Source organism: Crinia signifera, chromosome 5 (genome assembly GCF_055691185.1).
Source record: "Crinia signifera chromosome 5, ASM5569118v1, whole genome shotgun sequence".
Classification (NCBI taxonomy): Eukaryota; Metazoa; Chordata; class Amphibia; order Anura; family Myobatrachidae; genus Crinia; species Crinia signifera.
The window spans coordinates 304407671-304420778 of NC_139221.1; the positions used below are offsets into that span (position 1 = coordinate 304407671).

The following is a 13108-nucleotide window of genomic DNA, read 5'->3' on the forward strand; positions in this document are numbered from 1 at the left end:
TCATTGTCTGTGTTTTTTTCCCTGTGGGGACTGAGGATGTGCCTTGGCAATTTTAAAATCACTGGTTAGAACGCAGTAAAATCATGGATCAAACAGCAGTCCTAATAAACAAGGGAGGGAATATTTTGTCCGTTTTGGAAGAAATTACAAAACAGCTACCAGGAAATATAAAATAGAACATTTCTACATGTTCAAGAGTTTTTTATTTAGGAATCATTTTTGCTCCAATAATTGCTCTAGATCTTTGCATTAACCTCTTGTCTCCTGTGCAGGTGAGCTAAGCAATGATCCAATAACATTTAATACAAATCTGATGGGTTATCCTGACCGGCCGGGATGGCTGCGTTATATCCAGCGAACGCCATACAGTGATGGGGTACTCTATGGATCTCCCACTTTCGAGAGTGTGGGAAAGCCTACCATTATTGAGGTATGGTATAAAATGATGTATATTTTTAATATCAATAGCTGCATATCACTATATCTGTAGAAGTACACATATACTTTATTTCAAGCTGTGTACAAACACCTACTGTACATAAACACAACGTGTCAATAAAATACAAAGGAGCCTAACAGACAGGGTTGCGTACGGGTGTGTTATTAAAAATATACATTAATGCCCCTTTCAGACCGCACAAAAAAAACAGTATTTTACCGATTTTTAACCGTTTTGAAACGGTAATCTGTGCAGTCTGAAAGGTGCAAAGTGATTTTACCGTTTAAAAAAAAAACGGTTTTTGGAAACGGTAAAAAAGCAGGTTCCTACCCGTTTCAGACCCGTTTTTTTTGGTGTCAAAACGGATCTGAAACGGGATTCCTACCGCCCCCCCCCCCTCCCCCCTGAGCAGCGCAGCGAGGGGAATAGTCGCGCTGGACCCCGCCACTGATATAACATACACTGTAGAGTCCCCCTGCGCTGGGACCCCCGGGCAGCCTCTCTCCCCTCCCCCCCCCCCCCCTCCCCCCGTCGTGTGCATACCGCGCTGTTTTGCAGCCTCTCTCCCCCCCCCGGTCCAGGCTGTTAAAACGATTGCGAAAACGGCTCACACTGCTCCCCTGTGCACTGTGGCCGGGGGAGAGAGGGGGGGGGAGAGAGGCTGCCCGCGGGTCCTCCGGCAAAACTGATTAATGTATGGGGGGGCGCGCGCGCGGCTGCCCTGGTGTCCTCTGTAAAAATTGATTCATTGTGGGGAGGCTGCCCAGCCTCCCTCCCCCCCTCCCAATAAATGAATCAGTTCTCCAGCCTCCCCCCCCCCCCCAGCCTGGACCGGCCACAGTGCACAGGGGAGCAATGTGAGCTGTTTTCACAATTGCTTTCACACCGCAAACCTGCTTTAGACAAGGTATTTAGATGCGGTGTGAAAGGGGGTAAACTTCCTCTGACACGTTTTAAAAAACGTTTTAAATACCTGGTCTAAATCAGGTTGTGCGGTGTGAAAGCAGCATAAGTGTCACATCAGATTTGTAGACAGAACACACAATGGGGTTTATGTATGAGGTTGAAAAACTGCCGAAAGCATTTATCTTACCATGAAAGAAGCGCACAGCTGCGTCCTTGTCTGGTACCCGGTATAACCTTTTCATTGCAATAAAACACAAATTTACAAATGCCAGAGTATTAAAAATGTGATTCTGCTGTCATTGGGGGTTATTCAGCTCTGACAGATGCTGTGTGAATTTGCGATGCCCTGTGAACAGATAGCGACTGCCCAGACCAAGTTAAAACCTGCCCTGTGCAAGTCTGCAAATTACTTGCGAAAATCTGAGGCCGGCGCCCCACGCCCGCACTGCTACCTGCAAACATGCCGGCAAATAATCAATTCGCCATGCTCGCTCGCACAAAGCAGCATGCGCTTGAGCAGTAGCTAAACATCGCTCCCCTGTGTATTTTGCGCAAATCAACCAGAATCAGGGCCTAGGTCTTCTATCCACCTATTCACGCCAACGCTCTACATGCTTCCATACAGTGAATGGCTATCAGCACTCTGATTGGTAAATAGCTCCAGCCAACTACCAAACAGCATTCTCACAGCCATTCACTGTTTGACTGCAGGCTATACGCGCAACGACCATGTAGAATGCTACTGTAAATGTCTTTTTTGAACACACATCAAATATAAAGCTGATTATTTGATGCCAATAAAACAGTTTTCCACCCAGTGGCTGTAAAATTAGACTAAGCCGTGTTTTCATTTAACATGTTGAATGATATTTTCCCTTATTAATCAGCTTGGCAACCATTAGTTTATTTTGGGTGCATGAATTCTATTTTTCTTTCTTTTGCGTGGTTCTATTTTGCTCTTTATAGTTTATGTGTTGTTGCGCTGAATAGTAAATATGCTAATTAAGCCGAGACGGCATTGGCTGCTGGAAGATGTTCGTTATGCTGCTTGGCTGGCACTTTCTGTGACCCTCACTGTATCGTTGGGGATTATACAGTAATTAGCGATGATTAAGCACATTGGCAGAGATTTACACTCAGTCACATACAAACAAACACCGGTCTTTCGATTCAGAAAATATTACTGATTAGAGGGGGGAATAAAAGCAACAAAAAGGAAAAGATAAATCATATTTGACAAATGTCGATGACACAGTAACAGGTGTGCGACCTACCTTCATTGTACAGATGATACATTGCACCATTACTGCACATGCACGTTACTGTGTTCTAGAGCTGCCTAATCTTTGGGGGTTATTCTGGTTGATTCGCAGCCTTGCGAGTCTCCAAACCCCGCCTTGCGAATGGTTGGCTGCCGCCACCCTTTCGCAAGCGCGATTCGCATGCAGGCCATGCAAATGGAATTTACACAGTAACGTCCATTAGCAGGCCAGGGGGAACCTCCCACATCTTTCGATGGTCGCCGACCATCGAAAGATATATTACTGGATTGTCCGTTTCTTTTCATATTTCAAATGGGCGGGCAGCTGACATCCGGTTATATCAGCTGCCCGCACCCGCGTCATGGCCTCAGTATGAGAACGGCCATTAAATGCAATCTGTCACCTTGGGTGCAGGCACCCTGTGTATGCACATGTGCAGTAAGACATCGGTCCCTTTGTGAACGCAGCCCAGTTGGACAGGGTTGGAAGGTCAACACAAGCATTAGGTCGACAATGGGAAGGTCAAAAGTCAAAAAGGTCAACATGAGTTTTTATTTAAAAATTGTCCCGAATTTCAGCGTAAGTCGACACGGAGAGTACCTCGTTCCCTGACATGGCTCGTAAGCTAGTCCTGAAGTTCACAAGTGCTGCTCTTGGAAATAGCGTATGCTGCGAGTTCTTTTGACTCAATATTGTGAATAGAGATGACCATCCACCATCACTGATTAACAACCATTGATGGGTAACCACCAATGCCCAATGGTTTTGAGTGGGTGGAGTGGATGGGTAGGTGGGTGGAGCAGAGAGGAGGTGGGCGGACAGAGCAGAGAGCAGGAGTGGGTAGGTGGAGCAGAGAGGAGGTGTGTGGACAGAGCAGAGAGGCGGAGTGGGTAGGTGGGTGGAGCAGAGAGGAGGTGGGCGGACAGAGCAGAGAAGAGGAGTGGGTAGGTGGAGCAGAGAGGAGGTGGGTGGACAGAGCAGAGAGGTGGAGAGGGTAGGTGGGTGGAGCAGAGGTGAGGTGGGCAGACAGAGCAGAGAGGAGGAGTGGGCGGAGTAGAGAGGAGGTAGGTGGGCAATGCTTCAACCCCTGATCTCTCTCTATTGGCAGCAGAGTAATAAGCTGTTATTAGTAGGAGCTACAGACATATAAATCACACGTAAACCCACTTAACACCGGAATGCATTACATCCATTCTTGTGCTCTATATGGGGGATTTTTAACTTATATTATTTAATTTGCCATTTTTGAACATTAATTATTGATTCCCATTCATCTTGTTTCATCTGATAGATAACGGCGTATAACAGACGTACATTTGAGACAGCGAGACATAATTTGGTCATCAACATCATGTCAGCAGAAGGTAAGTTGTCATTGGGGGGTGGTGTGAGCTATTGGGCCTTATTCAGACCTGATTGCTGCTATGTATATGCATGTGGCCCGTAGTTCGCATGCACGACGCCTGTTAGCGCAATAATCCTGCTGCTTTTTTCCTTCACTAGCCATTTGCAAGGTGATTGACAGGAAACTGCCATCTGGGGGTGGTTTAGTGCTAAAAAAAAACGCCTAAGAAAATGCAGGTGTTCCCAGGTGTTTTAGGGGAGGGTGTGCGAAGTCCGCTCCAGGCCGGATACACCTGTTTTCATCGCAGCCAAGTACTGTAAGTCCCGGGCTACTCTGGGCCTGCGATGACTGGTGCCCAGTAGAGAACTCATTCGATGGTGAGCGTCTGATGAAGTCTTTTGGTAATTTTTGCTCGGCTGTGAATTCTTCGCTAGCCGCACATTTCTATTGGCACAGCGAGCACATTCAATCGTAAGGCGGGATTCACTGTCCGCTGCACATTCGCTCAGCAGCGATCAGGTCTGAATTACCCCATTGTGTCACCGTGAAAGAGCTCATTATGTATATTTTCTGTTTCTCCCTATCACCAGTAATATATATCTGCCCCTGTGGTGCAAGGCTCCATTTTATAAAATGAAAGGGCCGATTCAGATCTGTTTGTTCATGTACGAATTCGGCCCCATGTTCAATGGTGGATGCATGCTTGGGGCGGACAGGTGACATCACATGACATCAGGCCTGGCCCCTTTTCAGCGATCGGCAGCCAGAATAAAAGTCAGTTTAGACTAACTTTTATTACAGAAGGGGAGAGAACTGTTATGCCGCGTGCGAAGGGATGTGGCAATAGCATATGCGAAACCCCCATTTTAGTAAATCTCCCACAATATGGAACTTAGTTGTCAGTTTTGCAATTTATATAAGAAAATCGGTACCAGTATGCATTGTTCTATTTAGTAAATAGATTGTAATGGGGATATTATGTGTCATAATGTGAAATGACGCAGGTAAAAAGTATTGCCCATATGAAGAAAGCGAGGGGCAATAAGCATGGAAAGACAAGACATCCACTGAAATGTGTCAGTAGTTAGAAAGCAATCCTGCACCTTGTCATTGTAAATTCATATAAGCTGTTTTAGTCCCAAACGATGGCCTATAAAAAGGTGTCTTATTACCAAGGTGTCACACAAGAAGCATCTCATGATGGGTAAAAGCAAAACCTTTGCTCCATTATTGTTGCAAAACATAATGTGGCAGGGACAGCGTACAATGCCATACGTCAAGGTGTAGGTGCTGTAGAGGATCCAGTCCATGATTTAGAACAGCAGCAGCAGAGCTAGAGAGATCCAGTTTTTTTTTTTTAAAGATGATTTGTGAATCACTCTCTGCTGATTAACAGCACCTGTTACTTCCTCTTATATGTTTGTCCAGAGCAGAGGGGGTCATTGCTCCCCAATGCCTAAAAGCGTCTGGGTGATAGGCCGGAGATATTGGGATTACGTTAGGTGTTCTCTGGACTGTATCCTTACTGTGGAAAACCTTCTATGCTGTGACTGAAGAATTGCCATGCTGCCACCTTATATGCTGTCTACCTGCTACAAATAAAGAACAAGACTTCTATCCAATCATTGTGATTCATTGTCACAATACTGATGCCATTGGTTACAGAAGGGTTTCAAAACTTCTGAATGTTCCAATGAGCACTGGGGGCCATAATTTGTTAGTTAATTCATTTCATCATAAACAGGCCACGACCAGGGGCTCCTCACAAGATTTCTGCCAAAGGAGTGAAAAGAATTATCAGAAGAGTTGTCCAAAAGACGAGGACCACTTGTGTAGAGCTTCGGAAAGACAGGATATGGTCATTGGGTCACCAGCATGTTGGTCGACAGTCATTAGGTCGACACCACTAGGTCGACATGCATTTAGGTCGACATGAGTCTAGGTTGACATGCATGAAGGTCGACTTGATTTTAGGTCGACAGGGTCATTAGGTCGACATGGATTAGATCAATAGTCAAAGGTCGATATGGGTTTTTTCACACTTTTTATTTTTAGCCGACATGTGCCGACAGGTGGTATTTCATGCCCTACCATCCTCTTGGGCGTGGAGGGAGAATAAAATAGTGTGCCGAGCGTAGCAAAGCACCTTGCCCGAAGCATGGTGAGCGCAGCAAGCCATGCGAGGGGACGCGGTACACTTTGACGTGTCCATGTTGACATTTGGGACAAAAATGTGAAAAACTCTTGTCGACCTTTTGACTGTTGTCCTAACCATACTCAATCTTATTCTTGTGTCGACCTTCCAACCCTCGCGATCTTAGCCCAGTCGACCTATTGTATGTGTCAACCCAAGCCATGTCAACCTGCTGTGGCCTCACCAATGCTCTCTTCTTGACAGTCCCTGAATTCCCAGCTCATAACGGCCTCATCTCTGCTCTCCATGACAGTCCCTGTATTCCCAGCTCATAGCCGCCTCATCTCTGCTCTCCATGACAGTCCCTGTATTCCCAGCTCATAGCCGCCTCACCTCTGCTCTCTCCCTGACAGTCCCTGTCTCTCCAGCTCACAGCAGCCTCACCTCTGCTGTCTCCCTGACAGTCACTGTATTTCCAGCTCATAGCTGCCTCACCTCTGCTCTCTCCCTGACAGTCCCTGTATTTCCAGCTCATAGCTGCCTCACCTCTGCTCTCTCCCTGACAGTCCCTGTATTCCCAGCTCATAGCTGCCTCACCTGTGCTCTCTCCCTGACAGTCCCTGTATTCCCAGCTCATAGCTGCCTCACCTCTGCTCTCTCCCTGACAGTCCCTGTATTCCCAGCTCAAAGCGGCCTCACCTGTGCTCTCCCTGACAGTGCCTGCATTCCCAGATCATAGCTGCCTCACCTGTGCTCTCCCTGACAGTCCCTGTATTCCCAAATCATAGCTGCCTCACCTGTGCTCTCCCTGACAGTCCCTGTATTCCCAGCTCATAGCTGCCTCACCTCTGCTCTCTCCCTGACAGTCCCTGTATTTCCAGATCATAGCTGCCTTACCTGTGCTCTCCCTGACAGTCCCTGTATTCTCAGGTCATAGATGCCTCACCTGTGCTCTCTCCCTGACAGTCCCTGTATTCCCAGCTCATAGATGCCTCACCTCTGCTCTCTCCCTGACAGTCCCTATATTCTCAGCTCATAGCCACATCACCTCTGCTCTCTCCCTGACAGTCCCTGTCTCTCCAGCTCACAGCAGCCTCACCTCTGCTGTCTCCCTGACAGTCACTGTATTCCCAGCTCATAGCCACCTCACCTCTGCTCTCTCCCTGACAGTCCCTGTATTCCCAGATCATAGCGGCCTCACCTACTCTGTCTCCTTGACAGTCCCTGTATTCCCAGCTCATAGATGCCTCACCTCTGCTCTCTCCCTGACAGTCCCTGTATTCCCAGGTCATAGTGGCCTCACCTCCTCTGTCTCCCTGACAGTCCCTGTATTCCCAGCTCATAGCGGCCTCACCTGTGCTCTCTCCCTGACAGTCCCTGTATTCCCAGATCATAGCTGCCTCACCTGTGCTCTCCTTTGACAGTCCCTGTATTCTCAGGTCATAGCCGCCTCACCTGTGCTCTCTCCCTGACAGTCCCTGTATTCTCAGTTCATAGCTGCCTCACCTCTGCTCTCTCCCTGACAGTCCCTGTATTCTCAGTTCATAGCCGCCTCACCTCTGCTCTCTCCCTGACAGTCCCTGTATTCCCAGATCATAGCGGCCTTACCTACTCTGTCTCCCAGACAGTCCCTGTATTCCCAGCTCATAGCTGCCTCACCTCTGCTCTCTCCCTGACAGTCCCTATATTCCCAGCTCATAGCTGCCTCACCTGTGCTCTCCCTGACAGTCCCTGTATTCCCAGATCATAGCTGCCTCACCTGTGCTCTCCATGACAGTCCCTGTATCCCCAGCTCATAGCTGCCTCACCTCTGCTCTCTCCCTGACAGTCCCTGTATTCCCAGTTCAGAGCTGCCTCACCTCCTCTGTCTCCCTGACAGTCCCTGTATTCCCAGATCATAGCTGCCTCACCTCTGCTCTCTCTCTGACAGTCCCTGTCTCTCCAGCTCACAGCACTGTATTCCCAGCTCATAGGTGCCTTATCTGTGCTCTCTCTCTGACAGTCCATGTATTCTCAGCTCACAGCTGCCTTACCTCTGCTCTCTCCGTGACAGTCCCTATATTCTCAGCGGTGCACTGCAAATATGGTGAATATGGTGAATTTTGACTATAAAATTGATTAGAAAAATACAAAGATGATATTTATAAGTTATAAAGTCTTCTTTGTATTATTCTAATTTATTTTACCATAAAAACTCTGAAGTATACTGACATATGACAGGTAAGGCTTTGTCTCCCCTGCCTCACCTCACATCGCTGCCCCATGCAACTACTATATCTGAACCATGGATGGGGGTAAATACAAATGATGGAAGTTAAAACAGATGGGGAATAATGATCAAGAGTCCTGCTGGGCACAACATGTCAGGGGTTCAAGATGCACTGTGCTGTTGCTGTCCCTGCCAGGTGTCTCTGTCCACGATGTCGGCACCCACCCCGCCGACGCTGCTGCAGCTCCCTGACGCGGTCTCTGAACCTGTACAATGTAGTTTACAGGCACTAGAAGGCCTCACACAGTATTGGGTAACTGGCAAGTCAAGCTTCCAATAGGAAGTCACTGCCTGTCACAGTGAATTTACTACAGTAAATAGTATACATGTATAAATTCAAAATGATATATAGATAAAGCTGGGCCCCCTATTCCAAAACACATACTGCTGAAAAACCAAAAGGCCTATGGGTAAATATATCTACGATGCATGTAAATATATCAGGGTTGCCGACTTTTACAGTCTCCTCTTCGGGAGAACCCCGGAGAGGAGACTGTCAGCATCACTTCTGGGGGCGGGGCCTGATGGAGACATCATTAGTCCCTGCCCCCAGTGAGGCGAATCCCGCAATATGCGGGTCTCCGCTGAGGGGGCGGAGCTAAATATGACCGATTTGCATATTTAGCCCCACCCCTTCAGACAAAATGCCACGAATCGCGGCAATTTCACGCTTCTGCCCGCAGGTTGTCGAGGGGGGGAAGGGGACCGCCGGAATCCGGGAGGGTTGCCCACCTTTCTGGGGGGCCGGGAGGGGGATCCGATTTTTGGGATCCTCCCGGCCATTCCGGGAGGGTTGGCAACCCTGAAATATATATGATGGTCATCTCCTAACTGCATACTACTCTAGCAGAGGCTCGGCCTAGTTTTTTTTTCTACGGATATTTGTGTTTTTTTACTAGAAAAAGATGACTTTTTATGTTTTAACAGTTAGTTATTTTTTTTAATTTGTTCTTTTTGTTTGCCTTGTGGTTTCTTTATCCTAAAAGCCACGTTATTTATATATTTCGATACCAGATTTCCCACTCCCATACCAAGCTGAGTTCTTCATAAGAAACATGAACGTAGAGGAGATGTTGGCCAGCGAGGTTCTTGGAGATTTTCTCGGAGCTGTAAAAAATATCTGGCAACCGGATCGTCTAAATGCTATAAATATCACCTCCGCACTGGATAGGGGAGGTCGAGTTCCGCTCCCCATCAATGATATGAAAGAAGGGTAAGCAGAAACAAAGATTACAGTATTCACTTTGCTATTTTTTTCCTTTTTCTTTTGTTGCCTGAATGCATTGTCTGTTTCTATTAGGGACATGATCTCACAGCCGCACATATAAGCCTTATCAACTGTGCTTTACGCTAAACATCCCAGCTATAAGGCAAAGGTCATAATGCTATTTGCGGTGCTTGAGGCAGAGAGGCAAATAATGTCCCCCTTCTTCCAATTACAGCGATGTAATGTATGCTTCAAGGAACAAATCTCCCTCTAATGAGACTAGTAAGGATGGCTCACTTTACTGCAAGTCGTATGCCTGTATATGTCATTCAAACGCAACTGAGGTAATTTGTTAAGCACAAAATGGCTGCTCTGCAGTGTAAGTGCAGCTCTGCAGTGACTCTATATTCGTGCAGATGTGTCTAGGTGTTTCACCGTTCATGGATAGGTTTGTGGAGCGTTGAGGGGGAGTGAGGATTCTCCTAGTGATGTTTAGTGTGGGTCAGTGGTGTCAAACCATACCACTCCAGCTGTTGTGGAACTACCAGGGCCGGCGCCACCACTAGGCAGCTTTAGACATTTGCATAGGGCATCGGCCACTGGAGGGCGGAAGTTGGAGCAGGCACCCCGCTGGAGGGGATGGAGGTGAGCGGTGTAACTCTCCCCCTCATGGAGCGACTTCGCGGCTGCCGCCACATCGCCCGTGCCCCCCGTGGAGCACCTACACACCTCACACTGCGTGTAGGAGCAACCCGGCAGCAGCCTGGCACCCCCGTCTCCCGTTGCAGCTGCATCAAACCCCCCCTCCCCCAGTCCCGTGGAACCGGTGCACGCCGGGGCACCCCCACCCCCCCCCCCCCCGCCTGGGAACTAAACGTCCCAGCAAGCCCCGCTACAGATGTTATATAATGGATTACTAAAACTGTGGGACACAACAGGCCCTCACAACAGAGGGCCATGAGTTTGACACCACTGGTCTAGGTGCACGGGTCGGTTCAGTTAAAGTATTATAGATAGACCAAATGTATATAAATAATAATAATTTTATATATATATATATATATATATATATATATACACAAATACAGGGGCAGCAACAGCAGTGTAGACCCCTGGGCATAGCAATGTATTGGGGCCCCTACTGATCCTCCAGCGGTAGGGGTGGGGGAAGCTTTGATGTCCCACGGGTGGTAGGGGGTATTATATCAATCACTCAGCATGTAGGGCCTGGAGCCTGGATCAGTAATTTCCACTAATTACCCCTTTACTGCACAGATGGTGGGAGATGGGGTGGGAGAAGGGGGCATTGGGCTGAATGAAGGGGCCCTGATACATAACTTCCAGGGGGGTAGAGGATGTTTAATACGCAGAGGAGGGGTGTATAGTGGAGTGGGCTTATTATTCATAATGTTCTGGTGGGTGGATAGCTTGCTTGACTGCAGATATCTCCAGTTCCCGGAAAAAGATTTCTTATATTTTAATTGGAATTAAAAACTAGTTAATCCCACCTACCAAATGGTATTGGGGACTAGGGGATGAGAATTCAGGAGGCAGAGCAATCTGCCAACGAGAATATAAAACTACATACCAGGTGTGTGGAGCTGGAGCAGTAACCAGCTGCTGGAAGGCTGATATCTCTGGTTCTGGGCACAGTAGAGACAAGCTACTACTGTCCATCAAAAAGGGAGAGTCCCAGCTTTTGGAATATACCCTCTAAAAATCTCTAAATCAGACAGAACCTGAAATATCTGACTGAGAAGAGCAATTAACAGGCTTGGATGGGGACCACTGCTTTGAAGTCAGATATCTCCTGTTCCCAAGGGCCGATTTTGAAAATTCTTATACCCATGGAAAGAGGGGACCCTCAGCTTTCAGCCTAGCGTCCTTAGATTCCTGGGGGGGGGGGTTCTGGGTAGTCATAAACCCCCCCTGCATGCGCTACTGCCCCCCCCCCCCCCTCCACCGCTATCACTACAATGCTCCTTAGGAGACGGAGAAGAATAAAAGGGAATTAGAGAGAAAAGAGGGTAGAGGGTAAAGAGAGAAAAGTGGAGTGAGAGGGAGAGTGTGGTGGTCAGTGAGAAAGAGAGATTTTTATGAAAAAGAGGGAATGGGAAAAAGAAAGGTGAGAGAAAGGGAGTGTCAGAAGGAGTGAGGACCAAGAGAGAGGAGTTCTAACCGTTGTGAGACAGGGAGAGAGGTGACTGTCAGAGAGGAAGGGAAAGAGTGTCAGGTATAGAGAGTGTCAGTGGGAAAAAGACAGTGTGGATGTGGAAACAGCCAAATGAAAAGACAAACAACACCATATGGGGCCATAGACTGCCAGACAGATGGACGGATGAGGGGGGGAGACAGACATATGGACCAACAGAGCACCATAAAGGGGCATAGGTGGAAATACTGATGGGTGATGGGCATAGAAGGACTGGGGCAGAGCACCATATGTGGGCACATACTGAAAGATGGGATGTACTAAAAGGAATGACAGTGGAATGATGGATGGGAAGGGGGCAGCATAGATGGACAGAAGGGTAGAGGACATAGTAGATTGACAAAAGGGTGGGGGACATACCACCATTTTGGGGGAGGCAAACTGACAAATAGGGGGGTTCTCACCATCACCAGGGCTCCAGTCCATAGCAGTCTAATATTCTTCTCTAGTGTGGCTCTGGGCTGAAGCAGTGGCTCCTCCTCCATTCACACGACTTCAGGCAGCAGCAGCCAGTCATCCCCGTCTCACCACCACCACCACGGAACTTCTCTCTGCAGTAGAAGGAGGTCACTCCCTTCTCTCCCCACAGAACGTCTCCATGCAACATGTGCGGAAACCCCTCCCCCTAGAGACCTGCAGGGCTCCGTGCATAGGCTGCACACAGGACCACCTTTCCTCCCCTGCTATAGAGCACTTCCGTGCTTCGGCTGCAGGAGGACCCCATTCCCGCCCTCTCCTGCTATATAGCGGCTCTGTGTGGTACGGCTGCGGACCCCCTTCTCTCCCTCCCCTGCTATAGAGTACAGTAGCTCTGTGCTGCGGCTGCCGACCTACTTCAGTTCCCTCCCCCACTATATAGCGGCTCCGTACAGCGGCTGTGGGCTCCCTTCCTCCTCACAGAGTGGCTCCGTCCAGCATCCACTGGTCCCCCCTCTTCACTCACACAGAATAACTGCTGTGGGTCCCACATTCACCCTCGGCAGCACCCATAGTGCGGCGGTACTATATTAAATAAAAGTAACATATTCTGAAGGGTGCAGGGGATTGCCTGCTGGGCCCTCGGGCCCCCCCAGGCGGCCGGGCCCCATAGCAGCTGCACCCCCTGCACCCTCCATAGTTACGCCACTGGATCCTCCATTATACCAGCATGCGCATGCTCAGTGTTATCCTGGGAGACATCACGGGATCTCATCAGATTGCCCATATATTGGCCCTTGGTACTGATCGCAGTACAAATTTGTTCTTAAAATGGGCAAAACCATGTGCACTGCAGGTGGGGTAGATGTAACATGTATAGAGAGAGTTAGATTTGGGTGAGTTATTTTGTTTCTGTG

General features: G+C 48.4%; 1 protein-coding gene across 6 annotated transcripts in view; it reads left to right on the forward strand.

Moving 5' to 3' along the window:
* The window catches only part of SGCE (sarcoglycan epsilon), a 74901-nt gene that overhangs the window by 20295 nt on the left and 41498 nt on the right, over positions 1–13108 (forward strand). For all 6 annotated transcript variants that reach the window (XM_083189441.1, XM_083189437.1, XM_083189440.1 and 3 more), the window contains 3 exons: positions 273–430; positions 3899–3971; positions 9370–9568. In XM_083189441.1, the coding sequence (XP_083045567.1) occupies positions 273–430; positions 3899–3971; positions 9370–9568 (430 nt within the window). The remainder of the gene's footprint in view (positions 1–272; positions 431–3898; positions 3972–9369; positions 9569–13108) is intronic.